This window comes from Brassica rapa, chromosome A08, assembly GCF_000309985.2.
Source record: "Brassica rapa cultivar Chiifu-401-42 chromosome A08, CAAS_Brap_v3.01, whole genome shotgun sequence".
Classification (NCBI taxonomy): Eukaryota; Viridiplantae; Streptophyta; class Magnoliopsida; order Brassicales; family Brassicaceae; genus Brassica; species Brassica rapa.
Genome location: NC_024802.2, coordinates 10001073 through 10028279, shown reverse-complemented (window position 1 = coordinate 10028279; position 27207 = coordinate 10001073). Strand labels below are relative to the sequence as shown.

General features: G+C 37.6%; 1 protein-coding gene across 11 annotated transcripts; it reads left to right on the top strand.

Moving 5' to 3' along the window:
• LOC103844278 lies at positions 1–26946 on the top strand. 11 transcript variants are annotated; one of them, XM_033277014.1, is made up of 7 exons: positions 1–64; positions 365–529; positions 11606–17327; positions 17451–17460; positions 17551–20766; positions 21073–23728; positions 26168–26946. In XM_033277014.1, the coding sequence occupies exons 6-7, from the start codon at positions 22348–22350 to the stop codon at positions 26188–26190; spliced, it is 1404 nt and encodes a 467-aa protein (XP_033132905.1). In that variant the 5' UTR covers positions 1–64; positions 365–529; positions 11606–17327; positions 17451–17460; positions 17551–20766; positions 21073–22347; the 3' UTR covers positions 26191–26946. The 11 variants fall into 11 exon arrangements, 10 of the variants coding, with proteins under 10 accessions (XP_033132905.1, XP_033132903.1, XP_033132904.1 ...); XM_033277012.1 differs by having other exon boundaries at positions 17441–17460; XM_033277013.1 differs by having other exon boundaries at positions 17402–17460.
• The last annotated feature ends 261 nt before the right edge of the window (positions 26947–27207 follow it).

The window sequence follows — 27207 nt, the reverse complement described above, 5'->3', positions numbered from 1 at the left end:
TGGTGCTCTTGTTGAAATCATCTATGTCTCCCTTTTTGTCTTATACGCACCTCGACATCTCAAGGTTCTTTTATTTTATTTTATTTGATTTCTTCTTCTTATATATACTATTTTTCTTGCTTCTTGATCTTCTATGTTTCTTATATGATAGCTGGTTAAAATCTACATATTATTTGATGCATTTGTTCAGATTTGGATCTGACTATCCGTTTTTCTGTATCACATTATTTTAAATTTTAAAGTCAAGTTGATTAAAATATGTGACCCACTAATAAGTTGTACTAGAATAACTTGAAAGTAGAAATTCCAATGTTTTCTATACAGAGCGTTTGGTTGATATAATTGCTTTCTTTCTTTCTTACAGTTACACACAATCGTGGTGGTATCGATGTTGAACGTCCTTTTCCCAATCGCAGCGATTGCGGCCACGAGAAGTGCGTTTAAAGATGAGAAAACGCGTTCTCAATCGATGGGTTTCATATGTGCTGGTCTCAACATTATAATGTATGGTTCTCCTCTTTCTGCTATGGTAAGGTCATTCTTAATTTAAATATATGTCCAAAACTTTATATTATATTTGAGCATATATATTTTATTAGGACAATTCTCTCAAATAGATTTTTTTAAGTTTTTGTCACATAAATAGATCTCAAAAACTAAAATGACCAAAATAGCATTTTTTATTTTGAAAATTTTAATTTTTTAAATTTTTTTTTAATTTGAAATCTTATCCCCAAAACTCCACTCCTCAACTCTAAACCCTAAATCCTAAACCATAAACTCCACCCCTTAACTCTAATGTCTAAATTAATTAACTCTAAAGATATAAGTATATATTTACTTCTTATGATAAAACATTTAAGTCTATTTTAGTCATTTTTATTTTTAAGATCTATATTTATGACAAATTTTTTTTAGGTATATCCTAGGGAATTTCTCATTTTATTATATCACCCACGTTTTGAAATAAAGAAGGTCCCCATTATATCAACATCAGATATTCATTATTGAATCAGGCTTGTTACTTGACATCGTTCATATCGACTTGGTCCTTATTGAGTGCATTCCAAACAAAAGCTTATCCGTCCATAACTAAAAACGACCCACCTGGTGCAGAGGCTATTGTATACATATTGGTTTATTTCGGTTTTGCAGTTTACTGATTCATTTTGTCTTTAGTTTAGTGGTATTCGAATATTGTTGATATTAGTCATTTTGTTTCAGAATTCAGGAGGAATAAGGTTACACTACAAGAAAACGTATCTTTACCGAGGAAGTTTAACGAGGAAAAATATTCCTCGTAAAAAAACGTTGATTTTGCGAGGAAAGTACGTTGAGAAAGAAAAGCATCGTTATTTCGTCGTAAGGTAACGACAAAAAAAATTCGTCGTAAAGACGATGTAAATTGACGTGGCTTTTACGAGGAAATAGTTTTTCCTCGTAAAAGCCACGTAAATTTCGCGAGTGCTTTACGACGAAATATTTTACGTGTACTTAACGAGGAAATTTTGAATCCACCAACTTGGTAGGTGGCTCACGTTTTTTTTTTGGCCATACAATTAATTTTCGTCGTAATTTCATAGTAAAATTACAACTACCAGATTCGAAATTTTCTATAAATATGGATGTTGGAACATCATTTTAAACACACCAACAACAAAAAACGTGAAAGAAAAAAAAATGGCTGGCTCTGGGACTATTTACGAGTTGCGGAATTGGATGTATATGCATAGAGATGCTAACGGGAGAGTGACGAAAGAATACCTTGCGGGGCTGGAGACATTTATGCACCAAGCAGATTCAACACCGCTCGCCCAAGAAAGTGGTAAGATGTTCTGTCCTTGTCGGAAATGCAACAATTCGAAATTGGCAAACCGTGAAAATGTTTGGAAGCATTTAATAAATAGAGGTTTCACGCCAAATTACTATATCTGGTTTCAACATGGGGAAGGTTATAATTATGATCAGAATGAAGCTAGTAGTAGTAATAGCAATTTTCAGGAAGAACCGGTTAATCATCATTTGCATAATGAACATAGTTACCATCAGGAGGAGATGGTAGATTATGATAGGGTTCATGATATGGTAGCTGATGCATTCGTAGCTCATGATGAAGATGAAGAACCTAATATAGATGCAAAAAAGTTTTACGGAATGTTAAACGCGGCGAATCAACCACTTTACAGTGGTTGTAGAGAAGGTCTCTCTAAATTGTCGTTGGCTGCTAGAATGATGAATATTAAAACTGATCACAATCTACCTGAAAGTTGCATGAACGAATGGGCGGACTTGTTTAAAGAGTATTTGCCGGAAGACAATGTGTCTGCTGATTCTTATTATGAGATTCAGAAATTAGTTTATAGTCTTGGGTTGCCTTCGGAGATGATAGATGTCTGCATCGACAACTGCATGATCTATTGGGGAGATGATGAGAAGCTAGAAGTATGTCGATTCTGCAAGAAGCCACGATTCAAGCCGCAAGGACGGGGACGTAATAGGGTACCGTACCAAAGGATGTGGTACCTACCAATTACAGACAGATTGAAAAGATTGTATCAATCAGAGCAGACTGCTGCAAAGATGAGATGGCATGCCGAGCATACTCAGACGGATGGTGAGATGACTCATCCATCAGATGCAAGAGCCTGGAAACATTTCAACAAAGTACATCCGGATTTTGCTAGCAATAGCCGGAATGTGTATCTCGGATTATGCACAGATGGATTTAGTCCGTTCGGAATGTCAGGGAGACAATATTCATTGTGGCCAGTCTTTCTTACGCCATACAACCTGCCACCGGAGATGTGCATGCAACGGGAGTTGCTATTCTTGACGATATTGATACCTGGTCCGAACCATCCAAAAAGGTCCCTGGATGTTTTCCTACAACCACTGATAAAAGAGTTGAAGGATTTGTGGTCAACAGGGGTGAGGACGTATGACTGTTCAACGAAGACGAATTTTACGATGCGAGCTATGCTTTTGTGGACCATAAGTGACTTTCCTGCATATGGGATGTTGTCTGGATGGACTACACATGGGAGATTAGCTTGTCCATATTGTAATGGAACGACAGATGCGTTTCAACTGAAGAATGGTAGGAAGACAAGTTGGTTTGATTGTCATCGTCGATTTCTTCCCATTGGCCATCCTTACCGAAGAAACAAGAATTTGTTTAGGCACAAAAGGGTTGTGAGAGACACTTCTCCACCATATCTAACTGGAGAACAAATTGAAGCACAAATCGACTACTACGGAGCTAACGAAACAGTTCGTTGGGGTGGTAATTGGCATGTCCCTCGTAATATGCCTGATTCTTACGGTGTTCATCACAACTGGCACAAGAAGAGTATATTTTGGGAGTTGCCATATTGGAAGGATCTTCTTCTGCGCCACAACCTCGATGTGATGCATATAGAGAAGAATTTCTTTGAGAACATCATGAATACAATATTGAATGTCCCAGGGAAGACAAAAGACAACATAAAATCGAGGTTGGACTTGCCGGATATTTGCTCAAGAAGCGAGTTACATATTAAAAGCAATGGACAAGTTCCCGTTCCGATATTCAGACTGTCTTCAGAAAAAAAGTCGGTGTTGTTCAACTGGGTGGCATCAGAAGTGAAGTTCCCCGATGGGTATGTTTCAAATCTCTCTAGATGTGTTGAAAAGGGTCAAAAGTTCTCTGGGATGAAGAGTCATGATTGTCATGTCTTTATGCAACGACTACTGCCCTTTGCATTTGCGGAGCTACTTCCAACAAACGTACATGAAGCACTTGCAGGTTCGTAGTGTTTTATATCACAATAATTTTATAACGGTCTAGTTTGCAAAATAATATACGACTAACAATGTGTTTAATTGTTTTTGGAATATAAAAGGCATTGGAGCATTTTTCAGGGATCTGAGCACACGCACTCTTAAAGAAGAAGTTGTAGAACAGCTTCAGGAGAACATTCCCATCTTATTGTGCAACTTGGAGAAGATATTTCCTCCTGGATTTTTTGACGTCATGGAGCATCTAGCTGTCCACCTCCCATATGAAGCATTGCTTCGTGGACCTGTACATTACGGATGGATGTATCAGTATGAGCGAGCCATGAAATATTTGAAGGGAAAAGCAAAGAACCTCGCCAAAGTTGAAGGTTCTATAATTGCTGGAAGTTTGACGGAAGAAGTTTCTCACTTCACATCGTACTACTTTGCGTCAAAAGTACGTACCCGTAGAAGAGCTCCAAGAAGATATGATGATGGTGGAGTTGCGCCAACATATGCAGTTGCTGGTGTTCCAGACATCTTTAGCCAGATTGGACGACTCGGTGGGAAGTCTAAAGAGGTTTGGTGGTCGAGTGAACAAGACGCTCATAGTGCACACACCTATATTCTACTCAATTGCGAGGATCCATTGATGCGTTATTTTGAAAGGTAACATATATGGACACTTCAAAACACATATAATTAATTATATAATTGCAAGAGATTCATTCCTATGAAATGTGATTAATTTTACAGCCTATTTGTTTCTCAAGTCGAAGAAACATTTCCTGGTATATCCACAAGTGACGTAGACAAAAGGAAAGATCAGCACTTCATTAAGTGGTTGCGGAATCAGGTATTATAACTCAAACTATTTTTTCATACATGATTTGTATTTTAATGTTCTCTTTATTTTTGCAGGTTGATTATGACGACGATGCAGATTATCCTAAGTGGTTACACGAAGTAATTCAATCTCCACTTGTAAAGGTCACCACATCACAGATGTATTTCACACGAGGCTACACTTTTCACACATATGAGTATGGTAGACAGCGGGCGACCAGTAACTATGGAATATGTGTGAAAGGGGAAACAGATTTCTACGGGATCTTGACGGAGATTATTGAAGTCGAATTTCCAGGGATACTGAAGCTGAAATGCGTCATCTTCAAATGTGAATGGTTCGACCCCGTCGTCAACAGAGGTGTTCGGTCTAACAAATTTGGTGTAGTTGATGTCAACGGTGGACGTCGGTACAACAAATTCGAGCCTTTCATCTTAGCTTCACAAGCAGACCAAGTTAGCTTCCTTCCATACCCTCGGATGAGAGATTCGGGTATAAATTGGTTAGCAGTGATCAAAGTTACACCTCGAGGACGAATCATCAGTGGAGAAGAACCACCATTGCAAGAAGAACAGATAAATGAAGTCGAGGAACCTGAACAAGAAGTTGATGACATCCTTCTCATTGATCCGCATAATCACGAATACGAAGATCTTACCGATGATGCCACAGACGAAGCTGTAGAAGACGAGTTTAATGAAAATGATGATATTTCTAGTGATGACGAGAATGTCGATGTATCCGATTGATGTATTTGATTTTGTGTAGTTTGTTTTATGAATAAGGTAATGTGAGAGTTTGTTTTATGAATAAGGTAATGTGGGAGTTTGTTTTATGAATAAGAAATTGTGGGAGTTTGTTTTATAAATAAGTAAATGTGGGAATTGTGGTTTGGAATGAAAATAAAGATGGGGTTTGGAATATATGAAGTAGAAGATAAGGAATATGGGGTTTTGGGGTTTGGGGTTTCGGATTTTAGGGATTTAAACGTACTGCTCGTTAATTCCTCGTAACCTGACGTCGAATGTACGACGTAATCCTCGTTTATTCCACGTAGGACAGAATCGTCGTAAAGACCTCGTAAAGTAAATTGACGTAAATGCCACGTAAAGTAAATGACGAAGGTGGCACTCGTTTATTCCACGTAGGACAGAATCGTCGTAAACACCTCGTAAGGCCACGAGGACTTTACGACGAAATTAAAAAAGCGGGGCACGCTAATTCCACGTAAGCCCAAATCGTCGTAAAAGAGTCGTAACATAACGACGATATTACGACGAAAATATTAAAAATACTAAAAAAAAGAAGAGAAGAAAGATGCTTGAATCACATTTGGCGAGACTTACGTAAGTCTCGACCACATGAGTTCCAAATATCTTCTTCTCTTCTTTTTTTTTCCAAATTTTCTAAATTGGTGAAAAGCGGGAGTATAAAAACTAGAAAAAAAGAAAAAAAGAAAGATACTGGAATTATATGTGGCGAGACTTAAGTCTCACCCACATAAATTCTAATATCTTCTTTTCTTCTTTTTTTTTCAAATATTTCTAATTTGAAAAGTATTTTGGTGAGGAGTGTGATTTGAGATAGGGTGTGTTTTGTGAGTTTGTGTGTGTGGTTTGAGAAGGAAAGTTGTGGGTATTTATAGAAAATAAAGGCTCGCTAATTCCTCGTAACTGGTTAACTCGTTAATTCCACGTAACCCTTTTCGTCGTAAAAACGTCGTTAACGAAAACGCGGGCCTTTGTATTTCGTCGCTATTTCGTCGTAACTGAAAACGCGGGCCTCTGTAATTCCTCGTAAGTTTACGAGGAAATTACGAGGACAAGTAATCTTATATATATCCCGAGCGAGCTCGCTCCGTCTTTCCTCTCCACTTCCTCTCCACTTCCTCCCTAATTCGTAGCAATGGTAAGTCTCCTAATTCCTCTCTAGTTTGATTAGTTTAGGATAGATTAGGTGGTTAGTATAGGGAATTTAGATAGGTTTACGGATCTTATGTTATTTAGTGTTGATTAGGTGGATAATTTGGGAAGTATATGTTTACGAAAATTTAAAAAATTAAATTTTTTTCTCAGGTTCGAAAAGGTAGACTTACTGCCCATTACAGAGAGATGTTCGGAGAGCCGGGTAGTCGTTTAGACCCGTCGTCTTCTTCAGCTCCCGGTTCTTCGGGTCAGGAGACTGTCCCCGAGACTCAGTACACTCAGAGAGTCATTGGATCTCCTTCTTCTAGTGCTCCCCAGATGCCTCCTCCTCCTGTGCCTCCTACGATGCCGGCACCTCCGATGCCCGCGGCCGAGATTCATCCCGATTTGATGGTGCCTCCGAGTGCTCCTTACTCGCAGTACACCGTAGAGGACATTCTCCGTCTGCCAGGCAGAGAAGGTTTACCAGTCATCGACCCCGACCGACCGGACGGAACTTTATGGTATGTTTCATTATTTTTTTATTCTTTTTAAATTATTTTATAACTTTAAAAAATAATTTATATTTTAAATTTGTATTTTTCAGGTGGGGGATTGACGGATGTCTTGCATCGGACGTAACCGACACGATAAAAGGTTACTTCTCCATGGCACATCCGAACTGGAAAATGACGCCCCACTACGTCAGAAAGACGTGGTTCAAAATTTACGCTGTAAGTTCTATAAATTAAATATATATCTTTAAATTTTTTTATTATTTATATATATATTTTTTTCTGAAAAACTAATTATAAATTATTTTTTTCAACAGCAAAAATATAATTGGGCCTTCGGGATCACTGAGAGGGTGAGGAAGAAGTTTGAAGCGAAGGCGAAAGTTCGCTTGTTGGACACGGTCTCCAACTGGAAGGGTGACTGGATCGTGAAGGGGTATGAGCGTGGCAAACCCGCTGAGCTCACCACGGATGTCTGGGATGACCTCATCCGATATTGGCGTCTTCCTGATTCCATTAGAATCGCCCAGTCTTGCTCTAACTCCCGTAACACAGTCGATGAGCACGGGAACGGGCCGATGCTTCACACTACGGGCCAAAAACCCACGCTGGTGTCCGTTTGGAAATGGTAATTAAAAATTTAATTATATTAAATTTTTAGTATATTTTATATATATATTCTAATTAACAACTTTCTTAAATGTTTTTTTAGGCCAAAGAGACGGGAGAATTCCCGTCTCTTATGCAACTTTACGAGAGGACCCACAAGAACAAGGCGGGCCGATTTATAGATGGCAAGTCCGAGCAAATCTACAACGATTTGGCTGCTCGGGTTGAAGAACGCCAGACCCAGCTGACCCAACAGTCCACCGATGGATTACCCGTCACCTTATCCACACCTGAAGTGGATAAGCTTTACGAGGAGGTAAATTTTCTAAAATTTTAATTTTTTTAAATATTCATTTAATTTAACTTTAAATTTTTACTAACAAAATTTATTTTTTGTTTTTAAGGTTGTCCCTAAAAAAAAGGGACGGACGTTGGGGATTGGTTCCGTCAACGATGTTCCGAGAGCGACATCGTCTTATGTTCAGCGACGGGATGATGAAGTCTCTCAGCTGCGTAGGGAGTCCGAAGAGCTGCGTAGAGAGTCTACTGAGCTGCGTAGAGATTCTACTCAGCTGCGATCTCGTATGGGTGGACTCGAGGGCTTCTTGGACGTTGTAGCGGCCACAAATCCGGAATGGGCGACTTTGTTGAGGACCATGCGACAACAAAATCCTATCCCAGGCCAGTCACCGACCGACGACTCACATGCCGAGGCGGATGTTCAGGCGAGGAGTGATGAATTCTACGAGGCGATTAATTAACGACCACCCAAGTTCTTTTTAATTTCGGTTATTGTATTATGAATTCAAAACTTATTTATAAATAAAATATTTTGGTTTTGATTTTTTTAGAATTTTAATTTCATTAATAATTTAAATAATTTAAATTATATTTATAATTATAATTTTTTATATTTCTATAAAATAATGAAACGAAGTAAATTCGTAGCTAATTTTGCGGCTTCTTTACGTGGAAGCTTAACGTGGTTTTTACGAGGAAACGTTTGGAAATCTATCAAGGTTTTTACGTTTTCTTTACGTGGAAAGTTTTCAAGGTATTTACGTCAATTTTACGAGTATTTATTTACGTGTGTCTTACGAGGAAAGATTTTCGTGGTAATTACGAGGAATGTTAGCGACGTCCTTACGAGGAATCTTTACGTGGTCTTTACGAGGAAAATTAGCGACGTCCTTACGAGGAATCTTTACGTGGTCTTTACGACGAAATATCCTCATTCGCTTTTACGACGAAATTATTTCCTCGCTAACTTACGACGATTTAGCGAGGATATATGCGTTACGACAAACATATAACGACGAAACGGGTTTCCTCGCTAATTCGTCGTAACACTGCTTTTACGACGAATTAGCGAGGAAAACTGCCCTCGTAAAACTTGTGTTTTCTTGTAGTGTAGTGGTTATGTTTGGTGGTAGCTGTCATTTTAAGTAACGTTAATAAAGGTTATTTCGATCATACATGCATTTATATAAACCAACTAACATATGTCATTTTATAAAGAGGAAATTCTAGTTTTACCACATATTATTTTTTTAATTTATTTTCATAAATGACTTAAGTTTGTGATAAAAAAAGACTAAACTAATCATCTTAAATTGTTTATAGAACCCTAAATCCAACCTCACTTTTTAAATATTAAACTCTAAACAGCAATTACTACTCTAAACCTAAATATTAGAGGATTTTTCATTAATATAATTTTGAAAAGTGGTATTCCTACTCAGATGTCAATCATTTAATACGTACGTCATTATAATTTTTCATTTTAATTTAATATAAACCTTACAATTGCTATAATGTGTAACACCTCATGTTTATTACTTCATCCGTTTCATAAAGATAGATTTTTTAATATTTTTATACATATTAAAAAACACATTAAACTACCATAATAAATATATAATTTTCTGTAACTTTTAATTTTTAATAACATTTAGCCAATAGTAATTCAATAAAGTCAATTAATTTTTTTGAAATTTATAATTTTTTCATAGAAAACACAAAAAAATATATTTTTGTGAAGTAAATTTTTTTTTTCAAAAATCTATCTTAATGGAACGGATTATTCTTTTTTCAGTTAATAATGCGCACCATGACTTGGTGGGTCCATTATACATAAAAATCTCAGAGAAAGAGACGTACCATCTCACTTTCACATTTCTGATAATGGACTAATAGTGTTTAATTAATTTGCAGAAAACAGTAGTGACGACAAAGAGCGTGAAATACATGCCGTTTTGGTTGTCGTTTTTCCTCTTCTTAAACGGCGCGATTTGGACCGTATATGCGTCACTCCAACACGATGTTTTTCTACTTGTAAGTGTCGTTTAACTTCTTTTTTTTTGTCGTCAATGTTTTATTTTAAAAACGGCCGAAGCCCATTTTTTTACACAAACCCCAACGGACCGAACAAACATACATCTGGGCCTAAAGCCCAATACATAGTGACCGACACTGTCCAAGTCTATCAACACGTGTCTACGCACTACCTTCATCTTGTCTCACCGGTTTCGCCGGAGAAGGATCGGCGGTAACGCCGGATATTCTAACCACGGAGAGATAAACCGAGATCTCATTTGACTCCTTGCTAACCACCACTGGATATTTCATCCCGAGACTCTAACCGCTTCTTTTCTCTCTTGACCGTCGCACCATCATCGGAGGACAACAACCATCTCCGATAACACGCCCTCACAACCATACACCAGACATGACGACGACAAACACCAAAACATAAAAAACAGAAACATAAACTAGTAAACATAACCCGCAAGATACGGAGATCCAAAACCGACAGAGCAAACCAAAGAAGGCTTCTACCCTTCGGAGACTGAAGCCGACGAAGACGGAGCTAAACTAGCCTCCACTTCCCGGGAACTTGAGCCGGCGTCGACAGATCTGAGAAAGCCTCTGCCTCCCGGAAGAAAGCCGGCGACGACGAAGCTAGAGTAGCCTCCATCTCCCGGAACCATAAGCTTGAACATGCAACCCGAATAAACGCACCGTGGTGAAAAAAAGGGGGGATCCGGCGACGGTACGGTCGCTCACGCGCCGCCCGACCGCCGGATCATAACTTTCTCTTTCTTTGTCTCCTCTCTCTAAAAGGGTTTTTACGCTTACTGTGTCGTTTAACTTCTGCTTGGCTATTTTACGAATCTTTCTTTTTGTCTTGAGAGGTTCCTGTTTCTCCTAGTCTACTTCTCTGGACATATATATAAAGAATAAAACTGATTGTTTAAAAAATTAACACTAAATTAATATATATTTTTAGATTAAAGTTAATATATTTAAAATTATAACACAATTTGATAAGATACTAACGTGACAAATAGTAAAATTATATAAAAATATACGATCTTATTAATATCATAAAATTATTATATTTTTATTCTTTTTTGAGTAATTGATTTGTTTTTTCCTTCTAAATGCTATCTTTTCAAGTATAATAATAATTAATGAATTTTTTTCTTGTTCTTAACTATATGTATATTTGAATTGTTTACTATTGTTCAAATTTTATTTTATAATAATTTTTAGTTAATTTGTTTGGTGCTATTTTAAATATTTTCGGAAATTAATAATTTAATAATAAGTTATTTCAGTACCAACAATAATCCAAAAATATTTTATAGTTTTGTTTGACACCCTACTCAACTCCATCGTGTCATTTTCATACCATTTTACAAAATAAATAAATCGCGATGTATGCGTAATAATTTTAAAAAGTTGTGGACTCCGAGTCTCCAACATTTTTTTGGTGAACTTTTCAAACAAATAATATTTTCTAAAAAGTGTCTGGTAGTGTTTCAAAAAAAAAAAAAAGTGTCTGGTCTTAATTCAACAACCATTATTCGGTGGTGGTACACTAATGCGTCTTCTAGTAAGATTTGGGATAGGCGTTGAATTCAATTTATGTTAAACTAATTAATTTCCATTTGGGTGATTAAAATGAGTAGGTGCCAAACGGAGTGGGGTTTGTGTTTGGGACAATGCAACTCATACTATATGGAATTTACAGAAACGCCAAACCCGTCGGTTCAAGGAAAGGCTCGAGTGATATTGTTGCAGATGAAGAGAATAGCCTCACGTCGCGTGTCCCTCTCCTCACTTAAACCAATTTTTCTTCGTTTTACAACAAGCCACCTTTTAGATTTTTTTTTCTTTTCTGGCAACTGTTTTTGTTGATTTGGGTCGTTATAAATATAAATCTCATCATTTATTGCCATTATTGTGGTGTGCTATGGTTTGTATTAAATCTTGTTATAAAGTAGAGATGTAAAGGTAGACCACAACCCGTAGATTATGTCCAAATAGTCCATTAGCAGGGCGGCTCTGGACACACATATACAAACCGCAATCCACGGTCGATCAACTGCCATATATTAAAATAAAACTGAATCCACAATGGATTGGACTATTTGACGCGGGTTTACTCGCTTAACATTTTTAAAACTAAGAATTTTGATGTAATAAAAAGATTGTGAATAGTTTGAGACACATATGTTTTCTTAAGTATTTTATTCTCTATAACTAAGAAAATTTAAGCCATTTAAAATAAAAAGAAGAAAAAATAGAAAAAAAAACAAGCATGACCAAAAAATATAATGGAAATCGCATTTCATATTTGTACAACATAAATTAGGTTTTATACTTCTTTGGAACTTTGGAATCTAATTATTACAACAAACACAAAGAAGTGAATTTTGTAATCAAATAACGAAACACTTTAATTTTCACTTGTTTTGTATCAGCTGATATAGGCTTAAGGATGATCTTTGGCTTTTGTATCTCAATTCATTATATATTATTGAATTGGTTATTCTCAACTTTGTTAATTTTTTAACACAAGTATTGGATGATAATTAAAGACAAATATATTGTATGCAAAAGTTTAACCTGTAAGAGTATTTGTTTAAACTCTTTCGTTTTTCTACAATTCTCTTACCGTTTCTTTTTTAAAATAAACATTTTTCAATCTAATTCACTACATTTACGGAAAAAAATGTCACATTTTTTTTTCATAAGTATTATTCATTCTAAAAGTGACATTTAATATCTTATGTATTTACATGGTTTTAAGCTTCATTTTAGTTTTCATATTAATCATTTGGATGCATTTAGTGTAGATTTAGATTGCATTGCATTATATATGTCTATATCAGGCATTGGAGATGCTTATTGGTGACTTTGAAGACATTTGAGATGTTTTGAGATCAAAATATAGATGTTTGTAGCGTAAATCATTTTCTGGTGCTAGGTATCATAGCAACTTCTATGTAGCGACTAAGACGCCACATGATTCTCCCTAGCGACATGTGTAGCGACCAGGAGTGGTCGCTACGAGCAGACCAAGACTGAAGCTAAAGACGACCAAGTATCCTAGCGACGTCATCTAGTCACTAGGATGTCCTGCGAGTCAGCATAGCGACCTCCATAGCGACATGGGGGGGTCGATACAGATCCTGAAGAGTTGAAAGTCTCGTAGCGACCAGCCTGTAGTGGGAAGACCAAGTCGCTATAGACGAAAATACCACTTTTTTATTGGGTTGACCCATCTTGTTTTTAGACTTCTATAAATATTTTTTAGACCCAATACTCAGACTTATCTTTTTTTCTCTAAACACAAAATCTATTTTGCTGAAAGATTCAATCTTTAGCTTCTTTTCATCTTTATCACTTGTGTTTATTGGATTATCTTGACCATTAATAATTATTAACCTTCAATCATCTATGTTTTTGGGTTATTCATGTCTATTAGTGAGTAGTTACTTGTTGGATTCATTGGTTAGAGTGATTAAGTGAAGATCTAGGGTGTTTAGTGTTAGATATCTATCTATTTTCTTGCTTGTTGAGTGCTCTTAATGTTAGTTTAGTCTTGATCTCTCTAAATAAGAACTCTAGACGTTTCATATTCGGAAGATGTTTATGAAATGTTTGAACCAACTCAACTTTTCTCTTTTCTTGCTTAACCAAAGACATTTGATGTTAGAGAAGCTTAGATAGTTAGCAGGGTTTTTCTTAATGATTTCTTGAGTGAATTGAACCAAAGACATTTGATGTTTGACTAATGAAAGTAAATGAAAATTTATATTGACAAAGAACATGTTGATGATTGTTGTCTAGACTTAAGAAAATATGTTGATTGATAGCTTGCCACTCTAGATTGGATCTTAGCTACTTTAAGTCAAATGCTTAATCCTATGAGTCCTATTTTCTCTTATTGATTGAAAGTTTGAGTTTTGTTTTTGCCTTGCTAGTTACTTATGACTTGTTTACATCACTACCTTGATTGCATTTAGATTAAATTGTACAGCTTGCATTCTTAGTGATTGAAATTATCTAGAGGTTAGATTGACCCCTAAAGTACTATAACTACTTAGGATTAAACTTATTCCATATCAACATTCATAGCATAAATCTATATAATTCATAGCATGGAAACTACATAACATATTTTGAACCTGCAGGATGGCCCACAAAACCGCTTAGCTAGGCGGGGCGAGCTTTGACATATATATACAAACTGCAATCCGCAGCAGACCAGCCCGCAGTCCGCATAGTAGTTGAACTTGCTACTGGTTGGGCTACTTGAACGCGGATTGGCCCGTCTGACGTCTCTAAATGTCACTTAGAAAACTGTAAGCCAAAAAAAAAAATCATTTGGTTTGAAGCTTAGTAGTAACTCTTATATAATCCTACTAACCCCATCATTCAGACGTGGATGTAGAATCCGTACAGAGTCATGTCCTCTAGTTTGCAAAACTAAAAACTCAGTTGAAATAAATATCCAACTAGATTGGGCTAATAGGCATGATGCCTTTGGGAGATTAGTCATGCCCTCAAGTTTTTATACTACCTGGAAACCAGATGGTGTGAGCTGATTCTTCTCATAAGTGTTTATTTATTATAAAGTCCCGGCCACTACATGACTCTTTAAACCTATTATCTTTCTCCTTTCGTTTTGGTATTTTGACTTGCGCATTCGAGAGGACAGACAATCCCCCTCTTGTCTTCTGCCATCATAACCATGTTATTGTTTTAGAAACGTCCTACGGCAGCTGAAAGCAAGGCTGGGCACGGGATAAGTAGCCGTTAATTTTTCCATATTTATTACTTGGTTTGGCTTTTTTAACTTTTTAAGTAATCAAATTTGTTACTTGGACTTGATTTGTTTAAAACAGGTACTCGACATATCAAATATTTGTTAAAATTTTGATACTTGCTAGTTAGTTGTTTGACTTGTTATGTTACTTAATCAAATCTGTTATTTAATTTAAAATATTTGATTAATTGAATCTATTAAACTAAATTAAGTACGTAAAACTCATTTTACTCTAATACACTATCTATACTATTATTTGATAAGTGAATTTGCTTACTTGTCATGTTTTTCATGATTTTAGTTAATTTGTCTACTTGTCATCTTTTCCATGATTTTAAGATAAATCATTAATTTAATTAATATTATTATTTAAATTATTATTTTAATATTTATATATTATCATGATATTAAGATAATTGATAAAAATTACCATATTCTATTGATATATGTATATATTCTATTATTTAAAAAATATTTAAATATATATTTATCATGATATTTAAGATATTTAATTAATAAATTGATATTAAAAATTGACATTAACAATATCTACCGATAATATCATCATTACTTTTATCTATATTTAGTTGATGATTTTAATGACTAATATTATAGTCAGTTTCTCTGACTTTTATTAGAAATATTGATCAAATACATATTATTAAAAAAATTATATATAAGTATACTAATATATCTGAATTAATCGGTTTCTTTGGTTTATTCGGTTTGATCGCTTAATATACTGAACCATATCTATATATTGCGGTTTCTTAAAAAATAAAATTCATTCAATTTATTCGGTACTACCATATCCAGATTGTTTTCTCTATTTCGATTTGGTTCGATTTTAAATGGTTCGGTTTTACCGGATTGAACACTCCTACACTATCATTATTTTGTTGATGTTTTATAGTTGTGATTTTATAAAATCCTTTCAGTGCGATGTGATTTCTTTTCAGTCCAAATACAATATATATGTGTTTAATTACAAATACAAATTTCTTAATTTAATTATTACTATAGAAAATATTTTGATCCAAAATCTACATCACATAAATAAAACTATGAAACAAAAGAAAATAATTTAATACATTGATTATCAATATTAATATTGAAGTTTTATGATTTATAATAATTTAAAATTTCTATCAAAATTAATTATTATTTTTATAAAAATAAACATCAGAACTAAAAAATGGTTAAGTATGTAGATATATTAGTCCACACAAGGTGCGGGGCATCAACTAGTTTGGCTTTAATATTGGAGTAAGGAATTTAATTTTTAAAACAAATATTTCGGGATTTGTTTATAAAGAAACAATTACTAACAACACCTATTAAGTATAATTATTATATGAAATAAACGGTTAACAAGTCACTACAAGAAATATTGGTTTTGATAGCAGTAGAGGATAGCATTTTTGTCTTTCTGCTATGGTTGACATACCCGTTTGTTTTAGATAGCGTTTGTATATTTTGAAACGCTATGATAGAGTAGTATATTTGGAAACGTTATGATAGCGGATGTTTAATAGCAAAATAATTAAAATGCTATGTTTGGTTTATCTAATCCCTAAACCCTAAACAAGTTTTTAAACCCTAAACTCCAAGTATAAACCTTAAAAATCTTATATTCTCATACTATAACTTCAAATCTTGAATTTTAACTCAAATTTATTCTTTTTAAGTTTAATATATAACTTCCAAACACACAAACCTTAATTCCTCAATCAAACTCTATACCCTAAATCCTAACATGAAACATATATAAACCATGCATCCAATACATATAAATTTCAAATCTAAAATTTTATTAATCTAACAAATTTTAAATCTAAATCTTAATCACAAATCCTTATATAGTAACTATAACCCTTGTACTTTCAAAAATTTTAACCCTAAAATCATAACATAAAACACTTTACACAAACTAATTATAAAAACCCCATTATGCAGTTTTTGAAAATCATATAACCAGAAAAATCTAATCAAAATTTATATTTCATATGTTAAATTACAATATATAATCTTTACATTTAGGCAATTTATAAAACAATTAAAAAGAAATCTAAAAACAATTTTATTGCTTCTTTTTATGACCATTGATTGATTCTAATCTAAGGGCTGAGATTTTTCTTTTGTCTATCTCCAACCTTCTCTGTCATTGGTTAATTTTTTTTCTCAAAGATCACGGTTCTTAGCCATTGATGCAACGTAATCCAAAGGCCACAATTTAGTCTTTCTCTTTCTCACTTATCTTCTCCTTTACGACTTTTTATTTTTCTTTCTTCAGCAACAACATCGACAATTAATCCAATGAGGGCAAAGCAACTGGTTGTTGGACCACCATGGTAGAAGAGACGACTGCACCGGTCTGAGTTCGTCGCTGTCGTCACCGGTCTCGAACTCGGAGGGAGCATGGTGGTGCTTAGTAGCGAGGGTGATTTCTGAAAGGGCGGCGGAGAGTGGAGGCGTGAAGAGTTCGAGGTGGTGATGAAGTTTTGTCAAAGCAAAGCCCTCGCAACATCGCAGTGCTCATCCTCTTGTCCGGTGACGTTTTAAAACTCCTGAAGCAGGTTCGAGTGTTGTGACTCTCTCTCTCAGCATCTGTGTTTTCTTAATTTCTGGTATTGATTTTTAGGGTTTTCAGATCTGTTTATCCAATGATTCCTTTTTTTTTTTTGGAAAGCCAATGTCAGGATTACACAGGTGAAGTTTGGATTGTTCTTTTAAGATGTATCCTCAGATTTGATTAGTGAATCACGTGTTCTGTTCTGAGACTTTCATTTGATTCTTAAGATGGCAAAGGAATCTAGCGGTGGTGGTGGAGGTGAAGCCGAGCAAGAAGAAGAAGAGAGGTGGAGAAAGAGAGACGACAAAGACACACAAGGAAGAAGAGGATACGGCAAGGTGGATGGGAGAAGACAACACATGTGGCTGAGAAGATTAGATTTAGGTTTATTTTTTAATCTGGGTTTAGGGTCTTTTTAATTTTGGGTTTCGTTTTTGTAATACAATTTTAATTAATAAATTAATTTTAATTATAAATCAATTTTAATTTATAAATTGCTATTTCGATATATATTTTTTAATTTTTTTTTTATTATTTAATAAGATAATAATAACGAAAAAGAAACGCTATAAAAATATATTTAATTGCATACACAAAAGCGCTATAATATATAACAATAAGATAGCAGTGCAAAAAACCGCTATCTAATGTGTCTGACCTACTATGACGGGCGATGATACAGCGCTTCATAAACCGCTGTCGTATCGTTAGATAGGGTTTTTCGTCCGCTAATAAAAGTCTTTTTTCTTGTAGTGAGTAAACGCGGGAACAAATTAATAATACTTAATACTTGACTTGTATAGCGAGTAACAAATTTTAGATTGAATGAATTGTTATGAATAAATATCAATTGACATTAACAATATCTACCGATAATATCATCATTACTTTTATCTATATTTAGTTGATGATTTTAATGACTAATATTATAGTCAGTTTCTCTGACTTTTATTAGAGATATTGATCAAATACATATTATTAAAAAAATTATATATAAGTATACTAATATATCTGAATTAATCGGTTTCTTTGGTTTATTCGGTTTGATCGCTTAATATACTGAACCATATCTATATATTGCGGTTTCTTAAAAAATAACATTCATTCAATTTATTCGGTACTACCATATCCAGTTAATTTGACAATACTAAATATTTGTTTTCAAGCCGAGATAAAACAAATAGCAAAATTAGACCGATTAACGAATAATTATGTACAGCCCTAGCTGAAAGGAAAAAGAAGAAATCATACCCTCAATTCCGTGAAGGCTCAAATAATGGTTGAACTGCATGTTCCCTCAGTTCCACGAGATTTATAACTTATTAAACCAAGCAAAGGTCATATCAGTTTTCAGTTTTCACTCGACTAGTCACCTAAAGAAGAGTCTATTTGCATTGTATTAAGCTCTTAGCTGCCTCAACAAGACTATGGACACAAAAAGCGACCATGATATTACCATACATGATCTTCTTTGTTGTTTTTGATGTTGTTAAAAAATTATAAAATAGGACGAAATATATAATCAATAATGAAATTATCTTTTTTTTAATTGACGTTTTAAACTAATTTAGCTATTTCTATCAATATGTTTCATTTGCTGATTAAAATAATAAATCACCTCAATATTAAATTTTAAACATCCACATCTTTTATTAGCGAGTAACAAATTTTAGATATGTGATACTCGACTTGACAACACTAAATATCTGTTTTCAAGCCGGGTACAAAACAACTAGCTAAATTTTACTGAATAACGAATAATTATGCCCCGTCCGAGCTGAAAGGCAAAAAGAAGGAACCCTACCCTCAACTCCGTGAAGGCTGATTAAACCATGCATAGGTCATATCGGTTTTAACTCGACCAGTCCCCTAAAAGAAGAGTCTATATACATTGTATTAATATTTAGCTGCTTCGAGACACAAAAAACAACCATGATATAATACTACCATACATGATCTTCTTTGTTATTTTTGATGTTGTACAAAAAACTATAAAGTGGGACAAATCAATATGTTTCATTTTCTGATTAAAATGATAAATCATCTTAAATATTAATTTTAAACATCCACCGATCTGTGGAAGTCCCTTTATAGTTTCATTAATGTTTCTACACTAGGTACAAAGAAAAAGTTTACAATGGAATTTTAACATAGTACAAGTAAACCCGGTGAGACATGGGTCTTCATAGGGCGGTTCTGATAATACAGTTAGACGTAAATTCTTAGTAATGTCGGTTGTTGAATCGTTTATGTGATCTTTTTCATAATTGTAATATCCTAAAAAAACATCCAGATCTCTTTTAAAAGACAAGTCAGCATACTTACGAAACACTTTGTTCAGAACTGTAGATATTTAAAATGGATCCAAATATATTTTGAACTGAGAAATATTATCTTTGTTTCACTTCAAGTCTCTCCATAGCAAATAGACAGTGTGACGAACATAACAAACGGAATCATGACAATCCCCTACCTACAACACAGCCTCCCGTAGAACCAACCAATCAAAATCCTCAGAAAGGCTTGGCTTTGTTTTCTAAAAGCATCTTCCTAAGCTCCGCTGGATCAATCTCATCCGCACAATTAGAAGGTCTGTAATATCCTGTGACTGGATCTGGAGCCCACGCAGACTCTGCCTCTTGATTTGCTCTTTGTTCGAGCTTCTCCACGTAACTCTGGTGGAACATCCCTTACTTAGTAATCCTGGTGATGTCGCAACGTAATTACTCCTAGAATCCAACAACAATACGATAAATATTAACAAAAATATTTTCACGGTAACATTTTGTATGTAGCCAAAAAATACCTTAAGACAATGGAACGAGAAACTGTAACGATCCGAATTTCGATCTCGGAACTCGTTAGCCGGCTAAGGCCCAAGCAATACATCAAAACTAAAATGTTTGTTTATAAATACCCCATCTTCACATTGTTTTCTCCACCTGCATCAAAAAAAAGAAATCAGAAAAGTTAGAGAGAAGAAGAAGTGAAAAAGAGAGAGAGTGAAAGAAAAAAAGATAGGAACCACTGCATGCTGCCACCAGGAGTCCTCGCCGGAGCCACCGCACGCCAGGACATCGTCAAGCTCGTCATCACCATCAACCTCAGCTGAGAATCGTCGGAAACCGCCGCCTCTTAAGCTTTGTTTTCGTCCGTTCAGTATATCGGCCATATCTTCTTAACCGTTGAGAATCTCGCGCATGAAGAGCCACCATCGTGTTCCTCTCGTCGAGACAAAGCCGTAGCCACCGACCACGCCGCAATCGGAGTCCGGACGAAGCCGCTAGAGCCTCCGGAAGCTTCGCCTCTGTGCGCGCGTGAGTTATACGCGCCGCTGCCGGAAATCGTCTCCGCCGCCAGACCACCGCCTCACCACTACCGGAACGCCGTCGCTGTCGCCGTGCTCCGCCTTCTGTCGCCGCCGTCGTCCGCCGTCACCACCGGTAAGCCATCGCCGTCGCCGTCGGTGACCGTCGCCGGTGACTCGCCGACGACTCGCCAACTCGGCTGAGTCGACCCGGTGAGTCAACTCGGTTGACTCGGTTAACCGCTGGTTTGACTGGTTTGACCGGTTTAAATTAATTTCGTTTCGGTTAGGGTAAACCGGTCGGTTAGGACAAATTGATTTCTGGTCAAGGGTTGACCGGATTGACCTTTGACCATCGAATTGACTTTTCCATAAACCTTAACCAGACCCGTTTTAAACCGTTCGAAAGGCGTTCTCACTCGATTTTTCGCCCTGATTTCAGATTTGGAGTCTATTTGAGCATCTGGAGTTCATAGATACCACATTTCCCTATTACTAAGGTGAGGGCTACTCCGTTAAACCCCGAGCTAGTTTAGTACTACCATTATGGAAAGTTTAGTTTCGAAACATGATCCGTCTCTGTGAATCGAGTCTGTTTGAGAGTCTTGCTTGTTCATTATTGATATTTATTGTTAACCGGAATTAGGATAATAGAGGATTCAACGATTGTGTGAAATGATTGATGCTAAAAACTGCTATATATATGTATATACATAGTTATGAGTAGGGATTATGTGATGAGGGCGTGAGTTCAGAGATGTCTGAGCTTCGACACTACGGTATGGTATGGGCGTGAGTTCAGAGACGTTTGAGCTTCGACGCTACTGTTTGGGGCGTGGTGCAGAGACGTTTGCATTTGACGCTACGATGGGCGGGGGTACAAAGACAGACTGTACTAGCGACGCTTCGAGTATATGTATATATCCTTATGAGGAGATGCGTGGTGCATAGAGTAGCTATGTACTATAAGCGCATGAGTTGTAACGGCTAGTCCTCTAGCCGAATATTGATTGTTATGTGTGGTGTAATAGGCACCGTGTTTGTTTCATGCTAGAGCTATGCCTACATTTTAGTAGTGCTATGAACTCAGTCTGTGGTTTGCGGTTTAGCATCCCATACCTCGCTGGGCAACTCCCCTGTTGCTCACCCCTCCTTCTTTCCCCCTTTCAGGTGAGACCGACGAGCAGGAGTGATTATCGGACCGGTGCTATTGGACTTTTGGGCTTCTATCGCTTTTATCGTTATCGGGCTTTTAGGCCTTTGGCTTTTATCGTTTATGTTATTTCCTATTTCAGACTTACGGATTTATGTTGTCTTTATATTTCGGACTTATACCGTTATCTATATTTCGGATGTTATTTTATATTATGGATTTACAGCGTGGACGTTGACTTTTATATTTATAAATGAAGATTTCATAAACTATTATTTATTGAATTGTTTTTATTATTTCGAAAGTGACGGATGTCACAGTTTTGGTATCAGAGCGGGGTTCTGTCCCGGCTCCGACCCGGGATGGCGATTTTTGGAGACCTGGTTTTATTCGGTTTTATTCGGTTTTATTCGGTTTTGACGGTTTTAGACGATTTCAAAATATTTTCGGGGATTTGGGGATTTTGAAAATGAAAATAAATAGCACATTTCCGTTCGATATCACTTCTCCTTAAATGTTGGTATCAAAAGTTCAGCGTATGTTGACTTTTCGCTTTCCTTTCAGATGCCGCCAAGGAGAAGAACCACTCGTGCCCAGACCGCCAGAGCTGTTAGAGACGATTTAGATGAGCATGAGCAGCCCGCAGTTCCGCCACCCGCGGCTCCACCAGTTGATCAGGATGCATTGAGACAGATGGTTCAGGATGCCGCTAGACAGGCCGCTCAGGAGGCACTTCAGCAGATTGCCCAGGAGGCAGCCAGGCAGGCCGCTCAGGAGGCTGCCCGAGTAGCTGCTCAGGAGGTTGCTCGTCAGATGGCTGCAGTTCAGCAGGCTCCTCAGGTTCAGGTGCAGCAGGGTCCACAGATTCAGGTTCAGCAAGTTCCACCGGTTCAGGTCCAGCAGGATCAGCAGATTCCCGCTCAGCATGATCATCAGGATCCCGTTCAGCAGGTTCCCCTTCCTCAGGTTCCACTGCAGCACGGACCAGCTCAGCAGTTTGCTCATGGTGTTCAGGATCTACCACCACCACCACCGCGACCTCATGTTTACCCGGTTTATGATGAGAGGTTCTACAGGCTGACGCGTCAGATGAGGAACATGGATATGGAGCATTTTAGTGGGACAGTGGATGCTGTAGCTGCACATGATTGGAAGTTAGCCTTGCAGCGGAAGCTGGAGATTATTGAGTGTCCACCAGAGTTGTCGCTCAGATTGACTATGCAGTACCTTCGTGGAGATGCTCTTATATGGTGGGAGGGAATACGATTGAGTCACCTTGGGCCAGAGAGGCTTACCTTCGCAGACTTCATCCGAGAGTTCGATAGGAAATACTTTCCGAAGGAAGCTATGGATAGGAAGAAATGCGAGTTCGAGCATGTAAGCCAGGGTGAGATGTCTATCAGGGAGTATGAGGTTGTGTTTAACCAACTTCGCAGATTTGCTAGAGAGGGCATTTTAGAGGAAGACCTGATGAGAAAATTTTTGAATGGGATGCGAGTGGAGATTCGCAACAGGTGCCGTGTCGTCACTTATCACAGATTGGGAGATTTGGTGGAGAAGGCTGCCGAGCAGGAGGCAGGTTTGGCAGAGGAGCAGAAGTACTCCAAGGCAGTTCAGCCTAAGTTTGGAGGGACTTCAGAGGCACAGCAGAGGACATGGGACAAACCGAGCATACAGTGCTTTTACTGTGGAAAGATGGGACATAAGAGTAGGGTTTGTCGGAGTAGGCTATTTGATGCTCAGGTTGCGCCACCAGTCAGACAGATTGCAGCACCAGCAGCACCAGCAGCGGCACATGTCTGCTTTGGCTGTGGTCAGCCAGGTCACTTCATCAGAGATTGCCCGAGGAGGGGAAATGCGGCACTTCCACCACCACCGAAGCGTCTAGCCATCGCTCCATGTGCGTTTGCGGTTGGAGATCCCCATGGAGCTGAGCCGATAGCGGGTATGTGTTCTTAACATACTTGCTTGTGTTAATATTTGTGGTTTTGTGGTTATCTTGTATAGTTCGAGATTAGTGAATGTCGTGTATGATTGGTTGTGGTTGGTGTGAGTTACCTCACACCTTATTTGACTTAAGAGTTTTTCATAGTTTTGTGAGTTCGCGTTTGGTTAAGTTTTAGTTTTTTTTGGGGGATCTTCTAACCGAAATATAAGCAAATTCAGATTGTTGTTATGGAGAGCATGGGAACGATCAAGATTCATCGCGATATACATGTTATCATTTGAGTATTATGATAGTATCGTCGAGGTTTTTATGGTGGGTCTAGTCGTACACCACTTTGTTGGACCAAAGTGGGGGAGAGACGTGAGATGGAATCAGCAATGATTCAAGAGACGGTAGAGCAAATGGAAATGCTCGAAGCTTAGGTTAGGAAGCCCATGACCGTCAGAAGAGTTACGTGGATAAGCGCCGTAAGGATTTGGATTTTGAAGTTGGCGACCTAATAAATCTGAAGGAGGATGTTTCAAAAAGAATCAAAGACTCGGAATCTAAAGAAGCTTAACCAAAATATATGGGAACATATCTCTTTATTGGTCAGCAAGTGAAATCAGTCTAGGGAGTGGTGACCATGTATCTAGTGACCATGTTGGTCAAGGTTCGTTGGGAGGAATAGGATTCAAGAGGAGACCTGAGCCGAGCAAGGATTATTATTCGAGGTTTTGTTACGATGACATTGGACATGTCAGATTATGACTTGAATTCGGGGACGAATTCCTTATAAGTGGGGGAGAATTGTAACGATCCGAATTTCGATCTCGGAACTCGTTAGCCGGCTAAGGCCCAAGCAATACATCAAAACTAAAATGTTTGTTTATAAATACCCCATCTTCACATTGTTTTCTCCACCTGCATCAAAAAAAAGAAATCAGAAAAGTTAGAGAGAAGAAGAAGTGAAAAAGAGAGAGAGTGAAAGAAAAAAGATAGGAACCACTGCATGCTGCCACCAGGAGTCCTCGCCGGAGCCACCGCACGCCAGGACATCGTCAAGCTCGTCATCACCATCAACCTCAGCTGAGAATCGTCGGAAACCGCCGCCTCTTAAGCTTTGTTTTCGTCCGTTCAGTATATCGGCCATATCTTCTTAACCGTTGAGAATCTCGCGCATGCAGAGCCACCATCGTGTTCCTCTCGTCGAGACGAAGCCGTAGCCACCGACCACGCCGCAATCGGAGTCCGGACGAAGCCGCTAGAGCCTCCGGAAGTTTCGCCTCTGTGCGCGCGTGAGTTATACGCGCCGCCGCCAGAAATCGTCTCCGCCGCCAGACCACCGCCTCACCACCACCGGAACGCCGTCGCTGTCGCCGTGCTCCGCCTTCTGTCGCCGCCGTCGTCCGCCGTCACCACCGGTAAGCCATCGCCGTCGCCGTCGGTGACCGTCGCCGGTGACTCGCCGACGACTCGCCAACTCGGCTGAGTCGACCTGGTGAGTCAACTCGGTTGACTCGGTTAACCGCTGGTTTGACTGGTTTGACCGGTTTAAATTGATTTCGTTTCGGTTAGGGTAAACCGGTCGGTTAGGACAAATTGATTTCTGGTCAAGGGTTGACCGGATTGACCTTTGACCATCGAATTGACTTTTCCATAAACCTTGACTAGACCCGTTTTAAACCGTTCGAAAGGCGTTCTCACTCGATTTTTCGCCCTGATTTCAGATTTGGAGTCTATTTGAGCATCTGGAGTTCATAGATACCACATTTCCCTATTACTAAGGTGAGGGCTACTCCGTTAAATCCCGAGCTAGTTTAGTACTACCATTATGGAAAGTTTAGTTTCGAAACATGATCCGTCTCTGTGAATCGAGTCTGTTTGAGAGTCTTGCTTGTTCATTATTGATATTGATTGTTAACCGGAATTAGGATAATAGAGGATTCAACGATTGTGTGAAATGATTGATGCTAAAACTGCTATATATATGTATATACATAGTTATGAGTAGGGATTATGTGATGAGGGCGTGAGTTCAGAGATGTCTGAGCTTCGACGCTACGGTATGGTATGGGCGTGAGTTCAGAGACGTTTGAGCTTCGACGCTACTGTTTGGGGCGTGGTGCAGAGACGTTTGCATTTGACGCTACGATGGGCGGGGGTACAGAGACAGACTGTACTAGCGACGCTTCGAGTATATGTATATATCCTTATGAGGAGATGCGTGGTGCATAGAGTAGCTATGTACTATAAGCGCATGAGTTGTAACGGCTAGTCCTCTAGCCGAATATTGATTGTTACGTGTGGTGTAATAGGCACCGTGTTTGTTTCATGCTAGAGCTATGCCTACATTTTAGTAGTGCTATGAACTCAGTCTGTGGTTTGCGGTTTAGCATCCCATACCTCGCTGGGCAACTCCCCTGTTGCTCACCCCTCCTTCTTTCCCCCTTTCAGGTGAGACCAACGAGCAGGAGTGATTATCGGACCGGTGCTATTGGACTTTTGGGCTTCTATCGCTTTTATCATTATCGGGCTTTTAGGCCTTTGGACTTTTATCGTTTATGTTATTTCCTATTTCAGACTTACGGATTTATGTTGTCTTTATATTTCGGACTTATACCGTTATCTATATTTCGGATGTTGTTTTATATTATGGATTTACAGCGTGGACGTTGACTTTTATATTTATAAATGAAGATTTCATAAACTATTATTTATTGAATTGTTTTTATTATTTCGAAAGTGACGGATGTCACAGAAACACTGCCGGATGCGGTGGAGAAAGAGATTTAACGGCGCCGGGGAGCGAACGAGCTGCCATTTTATTATTTCGATATTCGAATACTTGTGATGTAATAGGGTATGTATGCTGACCGAGAGCTTAGCTTTTAGCTACCGCAAAAGACGTTATGTTCTTCCAGAGTAAACAGATAAACAATCCTTTTGCAGTAGCCGTCGGTGCTAAGCCGCCGTCAGAATCTCCGGTGATGATTTTGTAGGAGTCTTTATTAGGGTTTATGGTGTTTATATACACAACGGCCCATGAATTTTCTCATAATTGTTGCCAAAGTTTACTGCGGTGGTAGACTGAAATGTACGTTTACAAGAAAGAACATCCTATGCTGTCTTATTTGTATTGAAATAATGCAACACATGAAAGAGTGTCTCCCATAATTTGATCTCTGCAATAAAAGTTGTAATATGTAAGTGAAGGGTTTGTGATAATACTATCATTGTGCTCTGACTCAAATTCGCATATTACATGACGTTGCCATGTGGAACAAACAAACGGTACTTTTTTTTTGACTAGACAAACGATACTTGCATCAAATGTTAACAAAAATTGGAGAATAAACAAGTATTTTCGATACAAAAGATCTGATTATGGTCGGTGAGATATGCTGATGATTTTTATATTATGAACGTGTCTCTTACAAACAAAACAGGTGACGTCGTACAAACGATGAGCTTTTCCATTCAATTATTTTGTGCCC